This window comes from Drosophila bipectinata, chromosome 3L, assembly GCF_030179905.1.
Source record: "Drosophila bipectinata strain 14024-0381.07 chromosome 3L, DbipHiC1v2, whole genome shotgun sequence".
Lineage (NCBI taxonomy): Eukaryota > Metazoa > Arthropoda > Insecta > Diptera > Drosophilidae > Drosophila > Drosophila bipectinata.
The window spans coordinates 7,025,119-7,042,804 of record NC_091738.1 but is presented as its reverse complement, the minus strand read 5'-3'; the positions used below and the strand labels follow the sequence as shown (position 1 = coordinate 7,042,804).

Sequence of the window (17,686 nt, the reverse complement as noted above, 5' to 3'; positions counted from 1 at the left end):
TCGTCTCCGGCTTCAGGTTCTTTGGCTCTTTGTTCTTGGCCTAGGTCAGGGTGTGTCAGGGCGGGACGGGGTCTCTGGCCGCACATTATAAAAGGCCATGGTCGCGTAGCGTTGGCCACCAGTTTCCTTGAAGTGGTCGCCGTGTTAACACTGAAGACTGAAATAGCCCAGCCGCACTGTGCCTTTGTTAGCGACTGTCGTCTAGTGATATTTGCAGATTTTTCTCGAGCGGATCGAGCCGGAGCGTATTCTGTGGCCATAAAAGTGCTCTCGAGTTAGCTGTCTACGTTTGGGAAAGCAGTGAAAGGCCATCAAGCCCAACTAAAAGGTAAGCTCATCTCGTTTCGAGAAAGTAATTTCTAGGCTTAGTTCTATCAAGTACGTTTAATTCAAGCTGGTTTGGCTAAGCTCTTAAATTTGCTTTATGAGGTCACAATAGAATAGCCAAAAAAAAATACATAAAAGTTCCAGTATAAGTGAAAGAAATGTACAAAAGTTAGGTTTAATATTTTTGTGATTTATTAATTTTATACAGAATTGTTCACATAAAAATTAATGGAGCTTTAAAGGGTTAATTGGGAAAGTGGGGAAATGATTTTGTATTAAATGTAAAATTACTTATACTTTATATTTATTCTTTATTCTTCTTTTAAAATATTATTAAAGTATATATTTATCAAAATATAATAAGAACTAAAAGCTTAAATGGAACTAGTTTAACGTTTAAGTCTCTAATTAGAATGGACAAATATTTACTTTTTCATGACGAATACTGAAAAAAACTATCAGGCATTAAAAAAAAATCAAGAAGCCTATACAGAGAAAGGATACATTATTTAAACATAAGGTCAAAGTATAATATTGAAAATTTTATCATATTTTTAATTTTCATACCCTAAAATAACAAAAATAGTAAAAATCCCATATTTGTGAAAGAAATTCTTTCACCAGAAATCAAAAGACTTAAGCAACAAACTTGCAAACTGTCTAAAGACCACACAAAGAACGTTCTTAAGAATTAGAGGATGAGGGAATGGGAGGAACATCGACAAACTTGACTATCAAGTACCGATTTAAGCCATAAAGCTGCCTGCAGTCATTAGCCAGCAAGTATCTACACTAGAAGTGCTTGCCGAAGAGGTTCTCCTGGCCGGGCCAATCAATTGCAAACCGGTTGATAGCCAATAATAGTGCATCCATGTAAGTGGCGGAGCATCCTGTCCTGTCGGACCAGCACTCAGCAATTATACACACAGACACACACTGCCGCACAAAATAACGTTAAATTTAGAATGGACTTTGGTGCGGTGGCAGAAGAGTGGCTAAAAATAGACCATGCCTCAAGACCAGTTTGCAGTACTTTGGTCAAAGAAGAACTATTATTGTCATGATTTTCTAGAACTTTTAGGGCATTCATTTTTATGAAGGTTTCATTGCTTGTTTAAAAATATTTAATCCTTTTTAGAATATTTAAATAAATAACAATAAACTTAGAAAATTAAATTCAATATTATATGTCTTAGCATGGAATACAAAAGTAAATCCCTCTTGCAGAATGTTCCTTCTAGCGGCCCTTTGTTTGGCCCTGGCCTCGGTGGGTGGCCTGGCCAAGCCTTTGGAGCCCCATCCGCAGCACATAGTCATCGTCACGCCGCAGGCTCAGGTGCATCTGGAGCCAGCCCTCCGCTACGTCCATGGCCTATCTCCCCTGGCTCGAGTGGCGGCCACGCCTTACCACGAGGAGACGATTGTCTATGTCCCGGCTGGAACTGCTGCCCAGGTGGCTCCGGTGGTCGAATCTGTGGGCTCTGGCAGAGCGGACGGTGCTCCGGCCACCAAGCAGCAGTGGGAGGGCGTGCAGGAGAACATCAACCAGATCCAGCAGCAGGCTCAGCAGGGCGTCGAGATTGTAAGTGGCCAGTTTGGAGAAGCGGCCGCTGCGGCAGCCTCCACAGGTGCCAACTTCTTCCCCAGCCTGTTCCCGCCCAGTGGATCCAAGAAGGAGGAGCAGCTCCTGAAGACCGAGGAAAAGATTCAACTGATCGAGACTCCGGCCAACACTCAGCCCCTGATTCCGGCGCCTGAGGCCAGACACTTCTATAGCCTGCCGCAGGTCTTCCACACCCCAGTGGTAGATGTGGTGCATACTCCGGTCTACACCTGGCCCATTTCGGCCATCAGGGCCCGTAGCATCCAGGAACCTCAGCTGGCTGAGCAGGCAGAGCAGGCGGCGGAGCAGACTGCAGCCGAGCCCCAAGCCCTGAAGCAGATTGTGGCCATCAAGGAGGAACTGCCGCTGCAGCCCCAGGCTCAGGCAGAGATCCAGCCGGAGATTCAGCCTCAAGCCTTGTTGAAGGAGCAGCCTCTTCTGAAGGAACAGCCCCAGCCTCTGCTGAAGGAACAGCCCTTGGAGCAGCCCATCCAGGAAACAAAGCAGCCTATTGCCGAAGCCCTTCAAGAGCCAAAGGCTGAGATTGCAGGACGTCTTCTGGAGAGCAATGCCATTAAGCAGGAGCTTCAAAGTGCTGAGTTGGCCAAGGAGCAGATTAAGGAAGAGAGTGAGTTAACACTTACATAATTAGTTGTTTAATTTAATAAAAAAAAAAAATATATTTTCCATTGCAGTCAAGTTACAGCCCCAGGAGGAGCCCTTGATTAAGACGATTCCGGCTGCTCCTGCTGCCGAGCTCTTAACCAAGACCATACCCTCCACTGAGCCGCTCCTGGCCGAGCAGCCCAAGCAGGAGCAGCAGCAGATCCAACAGATCCAGCCGGCGCAACCTGCCGAGATTATTGCCGATGCCATTTTGCCACAGGCTTAGTTAACTGGAATCACTGTATCTATGTATCTCAACCTATTTGGGTAGCTTTGGTTCTTCGACTGAATAATATTACTGGCCTGGTTCGACCCAGATCGGACCTCGCCAAGGGGTATCCTCCCACACCACACACACACACCCACCCACAACCGTATGTTTAGTTACTAACAATCACAAGACACAAGAGCATCCGCATTTTCCATTTTCCAGACATTAATTAACAAACAGAAGCGAAGCAAGAAAGAGACATTCATTCGTTCATAATTATCATCACGAAACGTTCGTATTCATCATCATCATTACATATTCATTAACCATAACATTGAAAACGTAAAACAGAACAATAAAAAAGTGAATGTAAAATGTATAAAAAAAAATTTTCATCTTGGATTGTAGGTCTGTGGCATGGAAAAATGGAAAAGTTTCCAGAGAACTTTTTACGGGGAAAATTATTACTCCAGAGAACTGATACTTTTTATGAGTTTTAAATAAAGATGTTAAGATTATAGTATTTTTTCATATTGATTAGATTTTTTAGGATTTCTTTTATGGTTTCAGTTTTACGTTTAAAAACATGCTCATTTATAGGAATATCTTTGGAGAAATCTTTTAAGATAGACCTTATTATGGTACTTCCATGTTAGTAGTACTAACTTTTTCTCCTAATATTTATAATTATTTTATTACACAACAACACTGACCCTCAAAAAGTGCGAATAGTTTCTTACGCAGTCCAGTAAATTCCCCAAAAATATTGCACATATTACACAGTTGTGTAAATAAGATCATAAATTTTGCCCAAAACTATGGCAATGAATACCAAGTGACCCCCGGAACGTGTCCAAATATCCAGTGAGGGTGGAGGCGATCACACACCGTTTTGAATACGGTAACTTTTATTAAATTACTATAAACTATGGTGGACAATTAATGGAATAAATAGAGCGATGAAATATTAAATGAAGAAACTATGCCCCTAATGAGAATCCTCGCCCACTGTAATATAAGCATCCTGTTCTCCGATGGACGTTAGTTCATCGGAATCCTCTTCAGGTTTCAAAGTAGTTTCGATCACTGGATCTTCTTCTGGCTCAGATATGGTTGTATTCTCTTTCCTTTGAAAATTGGGCTTACTGGTGTCCGTGTAGCGATATACAGAGAAGTAGGTCTGAATACGCTGGATGACATTCTCCAGGAAAGGTGGAAACTTGAGCTCCACCCCATCACCATAGAGTTTTAAAGCCACTTGGGTTTCGCCTCCAGCTTCCGATATCTTTGTAGGACTTATCTTAAGGGCTTGTAGGACTCCTCGGAGCATGAGGAGATTTTGGAGATTACTACCACTTTGGTTTGGGGCTCTCCGGAGAATTAGTGACCCATTAGGCTTCACTTCGAGGTATCCAAATTTCTCCGTATCCATAGGCGTTGCAACTTCCGCTTCCTGGATCAAAGTCAAGGGAAGGATGGCTGCTTCCAGAACTGAGAAGAACAGCCCTAGTCCCAGAACCCATCCCATCGATATGTGGAGCAACTGCATCACTGTCTAGCTTTCTGGCGTGATTGTTTCTGTCCCGTTGATCCACTCTGGCCCTGGTCCGAGGTTGCACTAATTTTGGCTTCGCCTTGGCCAACGAACTTATTCCAACTGCTGCGCTTTTTCACATACATTTTTTGACCGTTTTCCGTACGTTTTTTGAGTGTAATTGAGTGCCGTTTGTGTATTTACCTTTGTTTGGCTTTGGACTCGGTTTGGCCAAGAGCTTGGCACATGGCCAACATCCAGACGTGCCCCGAGCACTCGCTGCGCTTTGGTTTTTGAGCCATTTCGGCTGTTTGAGTTACTTATTTGCATTTATTTGTAAATTTTCTGTTATATTATTCTTCACTTGGCCCCGAAACTCAGGCATATTGCCAATATCATCGGAGGTACCTGGGAGTGAAAGTGTTATATTTTCTGGAGAGACATTCCAAGGGTCGATACCTCTGCGTTTTTACTCTTTGTAGCTTATTTACAGAATTTTTGTTGTCATTACAGAATGAAATATGTGTCAAAAAACTTGTTGGTTCAAGTGCTGTTTTTTTGGAAGGAGGTTTCTTTTCTTTCTCTCATTTTGGAGTTTTGTTGGAATATATAAGAGTAAAATCCATATGTAAGGGGGCTTTAATGGAGGTTTATCAGTGTTATCTATTTATTTTCAATTTTTCAAATTCAGACTTCCGTCTTTAGCCAACTTTATCCAACAGTCTGGCAACCTATCAATAAGCTTGCCCATAAATTTCGACTATCTGGCCATTAAAGCTCTAACGGCCACTTTTGAACTTGAACTTATTCTGAGAATTCCACTTTCCCATATAATAAAAGAAATACAATTTTTGATAATTTATTAATTTATTTAGATTGAATTTCATTAAATAGTTAAGGACATTGATATAATGTTGTGTCGCAATTATCATTATTATTTGTGTGTTTGTGTGGGTGTGTGGTGTCTGTGTATTTAGTGCTTTAAGTAAGCAAAGTCTCTAACATAAGAAGTAGGACAATAAATCAAAAAGAAAATAATATAAACTAAACAATTATATTGCTAGGACATGTGTGTATCTGTGTGTTGGCGATTGTGTGGCATTTTTGTTGCGTTTTTTAATTGACAAACCATCAAAATCGAACAAAATCGTGTGCTATTTAATACAATAGAACTGTTTAGAACTGAAACCCGCGGTTAGGAAACTTTCATCTTTCTTTCTGACACGTCGCTTGGTTAAAACTTAAAATAAATAAATAAACATACATTTTTCAATGTGGCAACAATAGTTACAATTGGTTCAGTATTTTCATTTTTTGTTTTCATATTTTTTTTTTAGGTTTTTCTTTTTTGATTTTGCCTTTTGAAATGCAATTACAAATAATAAGTATCTATACAATCCGATGTGCTGATCTATCCGAGTGAAGATAAAGCAAAGTTAGCTAATTCTAACGACTTGAAATTTTACAAAAATTGATTTGCTTTTTTGATTCAATAGGACTTCTCATCTTCTCATCTCTAATATAAGTGTAAGGCATTATCTTCTCTGTATATCGTTTTAATACATTTATGTATATATATATATTCCACTTTATCGTTTTGCATTCACTTGCGTCCTGCTCTGATTTGATCCATAATTTCGTTGAATTTGTTTATGGCTACTTTTGATCCTGCCTCTCGTCCTTCCTCTCCCCCATGTGGTCCGCGTGCTGGACTTACATCAGCTTCTGCTTGGCACAATCAGGACACAGGATGTCGGGTCCGTCGGTGATGAAACCACGTCCCACCAGACTAGCTTTGCAGCTGGCACACACGAAGCAATCGTGATGCCAATGGCGATCCTCGAACGAGATGAAGCGTGTGCCGCCAATTCCTACAAGGACACATCATTTTAATTAGTATCTGAGAGGATATAGATAGGAGATAAGATATAACTAACCTGTTATGGGCTTCACACAGGCTGTGCAGCGTTTGGCAAACAGCTCGCCAAAGCACTCGGCACAATAGGGCTTCTCGTCCCGGCTGGTGAAACGCTGGCCGGCTAGCGTGATGTTGCAGTGGGTGCAGGTGAAGCACTCGCGATGCCACGGCTCGTTCTTGTAGGTAACACCACCCGAGGTGATGACCTAAAATATAAAAAAGATAAAAAAAAAAAAATTAAATAAGATAAGCTGGTTAATGCATTTAGTAAATACTTATGATCCTCTTTCATAAGTCACTGTTTTAAAAGTTAGTCATATATTTTAGAAATTTCTAAATTATTCATCAAGTAAATATTTTAAAAAACATAAAAATATTAATATTTATAATCTGACTGTCTCATTGAATCATTGATATAATAATATGAGTATCAAAATATTTGAATAAATGAGGCATATTTTTAAAAATACTTAAAAAATCTGTACATATGCGACTTTTTGAACATTGACTTCCTGCGTGATAATTATTGGTTTTTTAACACTTTCGCTTGATTTTAAGTTACTACTTTGTCACCTTTATTTACATATAAATCCAACATTTTTCCTTACCTTATTGCACTTGATGCACCGTGTGGCAAACTTCTCCTCGTAGCAGCCGGCGCAGTAGATCTCCTGCTCCCGGGGGATGAAGGACTTGGTGCCAATGGCCGTCTTGCAGACGCAGCAACAGAAGCAGTTCTCGTGCCACTGCCTGGTTTTGTATTCCATCTTCTTGGTACCTAAAACAATCGAAAAAAAAACAATAGAAAAAATCAATTTCCGGATATCTATTGTAGGCGGCGAACCTTGAACCTTGAACTTTGTCAACCCACTAACCCAGCTCTAGATCCGATCAAATCAATCTGAAAAGGGGAAAAACTCAATTTCAGACAACGACAGATTGAGGCCAGAGTGAGTTCAATCAGTGAATGGAAGACAATCCATTTTCAATATATATAAAAGTATAAGTATATTTGGAAACAGAAAACTTTCCGCCGTTATGTCAGCCAGACATGCAACTTTTTTCAGGGAGAACGGGGGCTCCTGACACGCCCCTAACCAAACCTAGAATTCCCTCCCGATGGGGTTCGACATTTTCATAACAATTAATGCAGAAATTACACAAATTTTTGGCTAGTCTCGAGACAAAAGGCATGCCGCCACTTGATTTAGGGCTATAGCCGCTTTATTGGATCATATAAGCCCTCAAGAGCTTGGACAAATGTCTTCGCTTACTTTATTTATTGCGTGTTCGGAATGTTTTTTGCCAAAAATAAGCAGACAACCAAGAGTTAAAGCCAGTCCCCTAGGATGGGTAATTGAGTGGAAATTCTGTTCCCCGAAAATTATTCTTTAATTCACGGTTGTCAAGCAAGACAATTGAAGAACATAAGATGACTTTAATGGGAGAAAGGTTAAGGTTGTTGAACCAAATTAATTTTCGAAAAAATATTCACACTACTTATGTTTAATTTGGAGCTTAATAGGATGTACTAATGAAAGTCAAAAATATATATAAATTATTTTTAATGGAATCACCTTTATGGTTATCATTTTGGCTTGTAAATCAAAGCGATTCCTTTGTATTTCTTAATTTAAATATTCAAATTTTATAAAAAGAAAGAAACTGTATAGCAGACATAATTTATTAAGTTAATAGACCCTAGATTTTTATGGATTGGATTAGATGTCTGGCTGCTTGGAGTGTTTCCCTAAATGGCCAAATCATTACTCATCATCACACCGCCAATGCGATGACGCTATGGAACTGGCCCAGAACCCGTGGGCGGTTCCTTTCTTCTGGCCAATTTGAATAGTTTTCGGTCAGCAATAATATTGATAAATTATGATGTCTCATCCGTTGTTAATTAACATAGACGCCCGTCCAAGTTACCTGCTTTGGTGGCACGCGGATCGCCGAGGCGGCAATAGTCGCCCAGTTGGCAATAAAAGTTTCGGTTCTCCTCCACGGCGGAGGCATTGGGCAGGAACATGCTCAGCACGGCAATGTCCTCGTTGTTATCCTTGGCCTTCTTGATCCTCTCAGCGCCAATGGTTTTGGTTTGCAGATGAAGTCGCGACTTCATCCTCGAGCTAAGCACATCCACGTCGGTCATGATTGAGGGCTACCCGAAGATTAATTTGGAATAAGTGGGTGGGAGGGTCCAAGTGGAAAGTGTACCCCGGCACAAAAGGCTTCTCCATCTCCCCATCAGTTAAATACCAGTACTTTCTTAATAAGTCACGAAACATCCAAGCCCCCTTGATGCCATCCGCTCGAAGTGGGTCAGTTTGGCGATCAAAGACCCAGAAAAACTAGTTGAGACCGGGCAGTATTATCTAAAGGCGATCTCGGGAATTAAGTAGAAAACAAATTTGGCGTCGGCCAGTCTCTCTCTTAGCAGTAGAGATCTACTATGATCTCAAGGCGTTGTCTCTATGACATCATTTGCCAAATAACAAGTTTCATTAAACTTAGCGAATGCTTATAAATAAAATCCAAAACCAAATTGGTTATAATGGAAATGAAACAACGGCAACAAAATCGGCGAAATCCAACAACTGGCTATCATAAATCATTAAATAATTAACTTTTTGTAAATCCAACAAAAACTGCTGAGCAGAACACGAAAAAATTGCTGAGTTTCATGAGCGATCTTTTGTCGAAGCTCGTGCGCAAATTGAAGCAGGAAATTGTCCAAGCTGGAGGCGCACAGGAAACTGAGAACAGAGTTTTTGGATTGGAATTAAACCCATTATTGGAAATAAACCCACACAATGGAGAAGATCGGCTAAGATATCGTAGGAATGCAAAAGAAATCCAGCAGAGGTACGAAATTCAGCACCCGATGATGTAAGAAGAGGAAATTGGAATATGGAATTCTAATTCAAAAGCACATTCTATCCAAATTAAAGATGATGTAATTCAGCTAAACGGGAATATTAAATCCAATTTAATTGGAAATTTATGTATTGTTGCTGAAATTATTGTATCGACAAGAATTTGAGTTAAAATCTTCCACAGCTTCCACACATATTGAGCTATAGCTTCTGGCAAATATTTGCGTTGACACAAGGATGTGAAATCTGGCATTTGAGAAGCTAATAGAGCTCAAAGTTTAAATAAATGAAATGCCTTAAATCTTAACTCCTAACTCATACTCTTTTAATCATTTTATGGCTAGATGAGCTGAACTCTTTGTCTTTTTGAAAACGAGACTGTGACCCCAAAGGTTTCGGGTTACCAGCTCATAACCGCAGCATTCGTATGGGTTTTTGCGGCCCAAATGGCGGGGCATAAATAACTTTTATTTATAGCGACCAGTGTCTAACATAATTATAACTAATTGTGATGAGTTGTCAGTCGCGGATTGGCCAAAGACATCGCCCACGGGCAGATCAACCGACTAGAGACGACGCCTACAACAAACGCCACTGCCGCCGAAGCAATGACTATCTACTGGCTGATCAACTCCTGAGGTCAAGTGTAGAGACATTGAGACAATGATATATTGACAGGTCGCCGACTGGTGTGATTGATGGCATTTGCATTGGCCCGCTAAACGCTAAACGCGGCCCATTCAGGGTGTCAAGAGCCGTAAAAATGAAAGTGGATTCGTTGGATTTGTCGAGCCGAGAAAACCAAAACAGAAATTGAAACCCTTAAGCCGTGCATGGTCTGCATTTTTAATTGCAAACGAGTGCAAATGCGAATGCACAGAAAGAAATCTCCTACAATAATAGGAGTAATATTTTGTTCAAGTGATCCACCATTTAATATTAATAATGCAGCCGCACCGCAATGTTTGATTTTCTCTCGAAGACAAGATCTTTGACTTTGACCCGCCGCAGGGCACAGTATGCTGGCTGGCTTGCTAGCTGGCTTACTGGCTTAAAGCCAAGATTTATTGGCCGCTTAGATTCGGTGAAAAGAGAAATTGAATTTGCTTGTTTTCGGGCCTTTGTTTTGATAAGACAAACGAATGACATCGGCATGAGGGAGTGCTTTTAGTGGCTGTCCGAGGAGGTGATAGGATCTTTAATTAGGCGATCGCCAGCATCAGTCCCCCAAGGGCATGATTTGAGTCACCCTTTTCACTAATCACCCGACCGCAATTAAGGCATTCAATTGAAAACCACTCGGAACTAAATAGTTTCAAGCGATTTCGTTTTCAGTTCCAATTTCAATTGAAATTCAATTGCAATGACAACCATAATAATCGAAAGAAACGCCACGCAACTCAATTGCGTGCATATTCATGTGAAAATATACACACATATATGTCTCTGAATAGTATGTTCAATTTCTTTGCTTTACATGATTTCCATTTCGGGCCGAATTTGAATGTGGAACACGTCGAAGTGGCCGTCGGTTGACATTAAATGCATCCAAAATGGGTCCGAAATCTGTTTCCGGTTTTGGCGGCACGAAATTTCTTTTGGACCAACATGCTTATGTTATCTATATGTCTTTATATTTTAATGTCTGGGAAATCTCAGCTCGTAACTTGAGCAGAGGCGGCTGCACTCGATTGCAGCTGCAACACGACTGTTGTGCAATGTGTGTGGGCCGCCCGTTACGTATACGCCCAGGATACATTAAGTATACGCAATGTGGGTCGCAGGAAGGGGGAGCCAGCCAGCCAGCTTCTCTGACAGGTACTACAAATAAACATACAAAATAGGGTCCAGCACAACAATTGCAATTTACAATCAACGAAAACAGAAGCCTTGCCGGGGTACACTTTGCATTTTCACAAATTGTTTACAGGTGAGTTCCTCTAAACAAGCCAAGATGTTTATAATTGGAGACTGCCTGGCTTCTCTCAATTATGCCGATTAACTGCGGAAATACTTTTTTTTTCTTTATGGTTCTTTATGGGCCAGAGATGATCGAAAGTTAATGCAAACGATTCGCATGCAACACGTTGTTCCGATCAGAAAACAAAAAACACACACGTTCTACTATCCGCGGCACATTCCGCGCGCTTCGAAAACTTTTCAAACTTTGAATCCGGCAAGTCAACAAAATGTTGCTCGAAGTGTTACAAAAATGTTGCTCGAAATGCAGCTCAAATGGATGAGAGTAAGAGCACAGCCGAAGACTGCCGAAGCTTGTTGATTTCGAGTGGTTTTCGACTGTTTTGAGTCTGAAAGCCGAGGGCCCCAAACAAAAAACAGATGCCGGAGTTTGGATACGAGAGCCAGAGAGAAGGCATTGTGAGTTTAGTTTGAGTACTTTTGAGTGAAAACAAGAGTATGAGTAGTACTACTGGGGGAGCTGGAGAGGCGGTACCTGTTGCATGCCGCCTCCGACAAGATATCGGCTTGTTGCCTCCAAAACACGACAGCAACAGCACAGAAAAAAAGTATCAGATATAGCAAGGTAGTCGAGGTGCCATTTAGAGACACCAACAATCTGCCAATCTCCGCCCGCTGCCAGGCAATTATGAACTATTTTGACTAGGGGGAACCGGCCCCAGTACCCAGTACCCAGTCCCCAGCCTAGCCAGTTCAGGGAGATTGACGAACCCGTGTTGTTGTGGCCCCTGTTTTATGCAGATTACCCGCACTTTCCAGTGTAGGAATACCCCCACTTTTAGCTCTGGATATGTCAACTAGACCCAGAAGTTGCACCGCAACGCCCAGTGGCATTTTAGCATTTTTTAAAATGGGAAATGGCTTGCAATTGCAGTTTATTTTTTAATCAAATTCCATCCCCATATGGTGTGGCTGAATGAAGTTAATGTCGCTGGCACCGTTTCTCTGATTAATTGGCCAGCCTTACGGAAATGGTTCGACACGCGTTGGATGAGCCGCCGAATAAGCGTGGGATTCCCCCTCGGCTTCGGCTACTCACAAATCAATCAATTGAAAGTCAATAAAAAAATCATAGTACATACACGAAAGCATATGGCAATTGGTTTGTTTTCGTCATTAATTCTTTGAAATTCTATATATAAATTCCCACAAAATGAAAGTCTGCTCGGTGCCAACAAAAAGCCAAAATCTATTTAATAATACCCGCTGATTCGCAATTTCAGGCGCACCTCCGCCCCCGAAAGCAGCATAATAATCATTTTTCATTCTAATGAATCCCAAGCAAGGCAATTTAAAAGCCACAAATCAAGGGGGGGAGCCAACAAAAAAATTAAATCCTAAAATCGGAATATATCTGGTGCTTGACTCGTGGCCTGATGGGTTTTATACAATTTATTCTAAGAGATAAAAAAAATCTTAAAAAGGATTTTTAATTGGCGAGTATTTAGTATGCACTTGATAAGATGATTAGCTAGTCGGACCGACCAAATTAGTCCGTCAACCCGGGATCCACCTTTGACAAACAACAGAATATCTCAATCCGAGCGCACGGTGTGTGGGATGTTGACATTGAAATAACTTTTTGCAAAGTGCAGGAAAAATCAACAGTCAAGTATTGGCGGGCAATATTATTTACTGCCGCTGTTTCTGGCCTGTTCTACACGTAATTGGCAGCGACGCGTGGTTGGCAACCTTGCGTTAATGTTAACGCGAAAGTGTCACGGCCCCTTCAACGTTTTGGCCAAATTTGGAATGTGCCGAGGGGTGTCGGATGGGATCTCGGGTGATCAGATCTCGGGTGTTGGTGTTTCTACATATATTTTACTCGCTCGGAACTGATCTGCGGCATTTATCAGCCATAAATTTATCACTCAGAGTACAACGTATTTTTATTTCATTCCGTTTGTGGGGACAGTATTTGCTTTTCTGTCATATTTATTTGCGCTACAATTGAAAGCGGGGCAACAGCAGACACCTTGTCTCAAAAGGAGGCAGGGATCGGCCGGAGGAGGGGAGTTTCTCGAGAGCGGGTTCAGGGTCTGGCGTGGGTTGCATTGTTTGTTTGTTGGTCTGTTTCATTAAGAGTCCGAACACAGGTGACAATGAACTTGCAGTTCAGTCAGTCAGCAACGCACTTACGTAAGCAACTCACCGCTGCAGCGTTCGTATCTTAGCATCTTAAAACTGGAAGCACTCGAGTGTGGCAAGTTCATTTGCGGGAAGATAAACTTCCAAGATGGACTTTATACTCTAAATGTTTATAAATTAAAAACTAATTGTCTGCTTTAACTTTTTAATTTAATCATTTATTTTCAAATTAAATAGAATACATGAAACTTCAGAGATTTATATTTTAAATCCTCAAAGTCCACTCTAATTTACCAGAAAACCAACCTACTCCAGCCAAAGCAATTAATTCCCCGGCTTTGGTTTAATAAATTGATCAAGTATCTGAGATAGGCCATGGATGCCACTGCCTATCCACCTGCGGTGAACCAGTTTTCAGCCCCACTCTGAGCTCCTGATCATTTTCCATGTATCAGTTAACAATTAGGAGGAACTAACAGTAACAAGAAGAACTTGAATTCCACCCGGAAACCATTTTTCTTATGGCTAGGGCTGCCATTTTTCAGAAACCGCCCATAAGTATGCAACAAAATGTGAGTTGTTAGATATAGGCCTAGTTTCCTCTTACCTGCGCGAAAAACTTCGCCACAACCATCGCAGCGGGACGCGAACTGGGCATCGTAGCAGTTGCCGCAATAGATCTTATCCGCCTTGGCTCCAAACTGCTTGTCCACCAGAGACAGATGGCACTTGAAGCACAAAAAGCATGCCTCATGCCAGTGCTTGTCTTTGTAGGAAAGATCCTGGAAAGAAATGATGGATTCCGGTGAATGTTTGGCTTTATGGTTTGTTTTTGAAAAGGGACTACCTTATGGACTTCAAAGATCAATTTATTTTAATGGATATGGAAGTCTGATCTATTTATAAACAAAAAATTATAATAGTTTTCAGATGGGAAAGATACTATAGAATTTTTCCATGATTAGTATACCTGAGATACCTACTAAAAATATGATTGTAGATGCTTTTGTCTAACTTAGAAAACAATTGATCCTAATTAAAAATTATTCTAGAAAAGTTCCTCTTTAAGATGACACATCTTGTTAAATATATTTAAGATTTATTTCTAATCCCTACAGACAATTACCTATTAGGAGCAAGGTTATTTGGCTAATTTGTGAAAATAATTCACGGACCATTACCTAATATGAGACACTGCATTCTTGTGTCTTGCATTTTTCGATCTATTTTTAATATTATGATTAAAATTACGACTAGACACATAAAAACCACATAAAAAGAAACACGACGATCGTAAAATAGCCATAAAATAGAGGCACACGAGCCAGACATAAACTCGATATTAAAAATCAATATTTTTTTTGGTAATCTGTTGTAATCAAAGTTTTGATTTGAGATTTTGAATGTTTATTGATTTAAATTTGTGGTTTTATAGGCTGCACCCGAAACTGGTTTTTGTCAATGGAAGTGGAAGTGCGGGCTACTTACTCTTCGGAGAGTTGCTGCTATATCTGTGTGCCCTACTTTATGGTTATTAAATGCTTTGACTGCCCACATATGGCCATAAATACGGTTTACGATCAGTTTATGGGTCCTGATCATTTTTATTTCCAGTGCACTCACCTTCGAGTCGATGCCAATGATCTTGCTGCACTCCTCGCACGTATTGGCGAACACGTTCTCGTAGCACTTGATGCAGTACGGATGGTCGTCCCGGATGACGTAACGCTGTCCGGTGAGGCTCTCGTCGCACTGCCAGCAGCAGAAGTGTCCGGAGTGCCAGTCCTTGTCCATGGCTTTTGTGTACTCGCCACTGAAAATTAACTGCAAGCACATCGGGGATATTGGATATATAGAAAGTCACATTTCACATTTTTTTTTATAAAAAGGGTTGAGGGTTTCAGAAAAAAAAGGACATAACACATATATATTTTAGAGGTGTGTATTTAACATATATTTGTGATCCAATTGTTGTGTGGTTCAGTGTAATTTTGTTTCATGTTAGATTGTTTTTTTGTGGCACTTTGGGTGGTTTTCGGTTTGTTTGGCTTAAATAGACTTGGTGGATACCTTTTAGTAAACATTTTGGCCGAGGAAAGTAGAGTAGTAACGTGTGTCGTTTTGTAAAAGTTCGAAATGCGAGAGTTCATATTTGGATATTAAACAGAGTGATTCTGATTTTGGAAAATGTTGGGTGTTTTTTTTGAGAATTTAAAACAAGGAATTTGTTGAATTTTGAATGATTTGAATGGAAAGTGGAAAACATCGTTTACGAACTGCCACAAAACTGTGCTTGGGACACACATGACACAGGTCACCTACCCCCTTTCCTCGATGGTGGCGTCCACCTCGACCTCGCTGATCTGGACCTCGGATTCGCGACGCTTCGATGTCTTCTTGACCTTTTTCGTTTTCTTCACTTCCGTTTGCACGGTTTGCATAATTTCCACGTCCGCCATCGCGACCGACTGAACTTTCTATTATTATTATAGTATCTTGTGGATGCGTGTATTTGTATCTGTATCTGCGTGTTCTGGCTGAGCGTGTGTATATATTTGTATAGTTTTTATGTGGTTTTTGTATAGCGAACGCGTTGATTTCGATTCGATCGAGGTCCAGAACGTTATGAACTTTGCCGAGTCGGGATCTCAACTGGCGCAATGCTTTCGAAAATGTTTTTGAAATGCTCGAAATGCTCGAGATGCTGTGCTGCACCGCTCTGTATCTTTGTATCTCTGTATCTAGTTTCGCCACCGCCAAGTGTAAAAATAAAATCTCGGAGAGTAGAAGAGCGTAGCGTACCACTATCGCCGTCTCTAGAGATTTTCCCCCAGAGAGATATAGAGAAAGAGGGGAAGCGAGATATATGGTGTGGTAGAACCAGAACCAAGGCAGGCGTTTTGAAATATTGCGGTGGACAATGTAAATATCGCCAATAATTAACAGCATTATTGAATCTTTACCCAAAAAATTGTCCAATTTCTTCAATGATTTTTGGCCAATTTGTGTGCAATATTTCTTGCGCGTTTTTCGCGCTAAAAATAATAATTGAAAAATCGAAGCGAACGCATTTCAGGTGCCAAGAGGTGTGGGTGGCTGGGTGGCACACCTGCCTGTCCCGTCTGCCGGTCACAGGGGTGTGGCAGCCCCCGATGACCCCTCGTCCCTTGCCAACCGGAATGGCTTGTCAGGGGTTTTTGAAAAATTTTCAATTTTCTTTACCCCCTGCTCCTACCCCTCGACAGAAAGCGATGTAGTGTGTTTTTTCCTTATGGGTCTTAGTTGTTGCTGGCGCTTGTGCACACGACACACAAGTCGGAACACTCTCACAAACTCACACACACACTCTTGGAACTCTCGAAATTTGAAAATTCAAAATTTTCTCTTTCTTCGAACACTGCCCAGCACAGCACAGAATCCCTCCACAAATGAAGCATAAATATTGAATTAAAACCAAAATGATGATCCAAGTCTGGCATTTACTTATCGCACCCGTACCATACTCTTTGAATTCCATATAGAAAATATTTCCAATTGATCTTGTGGGATCTGCGTGGGTTCCAAGCTATCCATATATTAGCGTAATGGTATTTAATATATGGAATTTATTGGCGCATTCCTTGATTTTCAAAAATTACACCATTCGGCAAACAGACATCATTGGAATTGAAATGCCAATGAGGGGTCGTGTGTTTACTGAAACGGCAACCAACAGGTGTGCCGGCAAATAGCCCAAATAATTCCAAAGATTGTGTAATTTCGTACACAAACAAGTCTATAAGAAAAAGTTAATATTATTTCATGAATCTCTCTGACATTCTGACATTTGATGGATCTATCAGCATAGATTATAGCCCATTAGCAGAACACTCTTTCGAAGTGACCTCATCAATCTGGTTCGCCATTAATTTCGACGCCTGTTTTCGGCATATAATATATAATATATTTTAGCCCAATTAATAACCAATGTTTGTGAACGAAAAAGCAGAACAAACTTCCATTAGACAAATGGTGGCGACACCTAAGGGCAGTAGTCGGCCATCAAGGTGGGCAAGTACAAATAGCCAAAGTGACAGTTCAGTGGTAGAAAGCAATTAACAAGGCCACAAGCCTATCCCCCAGAGAATTACAAGACATATCAAAACTCAAAATAAACAAAAAATTATTGTTTGAAAATCTTATTGTTCACAATTCTGATGTAAACTGATTCACTGCCGTGATGGGAATTTATGGGCTAAAGGGGAATAAAACCAAATAAATACAACATAAATTTTCCGGTGAAGGTCAAGGAAGTATAATTTCTTTCAAAACAAAAAATTGAAATAATAAACATGGTCCAAAATTTTTAAGTGGGCCATTCCAGACCTCAGATATATACATATATATTTTCTATCTATCAAGTGCATGTTCGTGTACATAAAATAATGCATTGCATGTGCATATTTATTAGTTGTTGCCCCAACTATTTCTGCCACAGACA

The 17,686-nt window shown here is 40.6% G+C and overlaps 3 protein-coding genes across 8 annotated transcripts in view; 1 reads left to right on the top strand and 2 right to left on the bottom strand.

Moving 5' to 3' along the window:
* The first annotated feature begins 119 nt into the window (after positions 1 to 119).
* On the top strand, positions 120 to 2,822 carry LOC108119055 (zinc finger protein 853). Its single transcript, XM_017232016.2, has 3 exons — positions 120 to 328; positions 1,555 to 2,558; positions 2,626 to 2,822. Exons 2-3 carry the CDS (start codon positions 1,556 to 1,558, stop codon positions 2,820 to 2,822), a joined length of 1,200 nt encoding a protein of 399 aa, XP_017087505.2. The 5' UTR covers positions 120 to 328; position 1,555.
* An 889-nt stretch (positions 2,823 to 3,711) lies between these two features.
* On the bottom strand, positions 3,712 to 4,885 carry LOC108119059 (uncharacterized). Its single transcript, XM_017232020.3, has 2 exons — positions 4,801 to 4,885; positions 3,712 to 4,749 (listed from the first exon to the last, which is right to left on the bottom strand). The coding sequence occupies exon 2, from the start codon at positions 4,354 to 4,356 to the stop codon at positions 3,796 to 3,798; it is 561 nt and encodes a 186-aa protein (XP_017087509.2). The 5' UTR covers positions 4,357 to 4,749; positions 4,801 to 4,885; the 3' UTR covers positions 3,712 to 3,795.
* A 304-nt stretch (positions 4,886 to 5,189) lies between these two features.
* Positions 5,190 to 17,686, bottom strand: part of Lmpt (four and a half LIM domains protein limpet) — a 52,454-nt gene continuing 39,957 nt past the window's right edge. For 4 of the 6 annotated variants that reach the window (XM_017232070.3, XM_070279430.1, XM_017232071.3 and 1 more), the window contains 5 exons: positions 14,830 to 15,030; positions 13,814 to 13,988; positions 6,868 to 7,037; positions 6,279 to 6,465; positions 5,190 to 6,212 (listed from right to left, as the gene is read on the bottom strand). In XM_017232070.3, the coding sequence (XP_017087559.1) occupies positions 6,055 to 6,212; positions 6,279 to 6,465; positions 6,868 to 7,037; positions 13,814 to 13,988; positions 14,830 to 15,030 (891 nt within the window). In that variant the 3' untranslated portion in view covers positions 5,190 to 6,054. Of the gene's footprint in view, positions 6,213 to 6,278; positions 6,466 to 6,867; positions 7,038 to 8,191; positions 8,424 to 11,066; positions 11,308 to 13,813; positions 13,989 to 14,829; positions 15,031 to 15,528; positions 15,878 to 17,686 lie in introns of those variants that run through there. The other 2 variants (XM_017232072.3, XM_017232074.3) reach the window with 2 other exon arrangements.

Excerpts from the sequence above, each read along its gene's own strand:
- LOC108119059 (XM_017232020.3), bottom strand. The coding sequence starts at position 4,356 with ATGCAGTTGCTCCACATATCGATGGGATGGGTTCTGGGACTAGGGCTG.
- LOC108119055 (XM_017232016.2), top strand. The coding sequence starts at position 1,556 with ATGTTCCTTCTAGCGGCCCTTTGTTTGGCCCTGGCCTCGGTGGGTGGC. Across the intron at positions 2,559-2,625 it reads GGAGCAGATTAAGGAAGAGA|TCAAGTTACAGCCCCAGGAG; the intron begins GTGAGTTAACAC and ends TTTCCATTGCAG.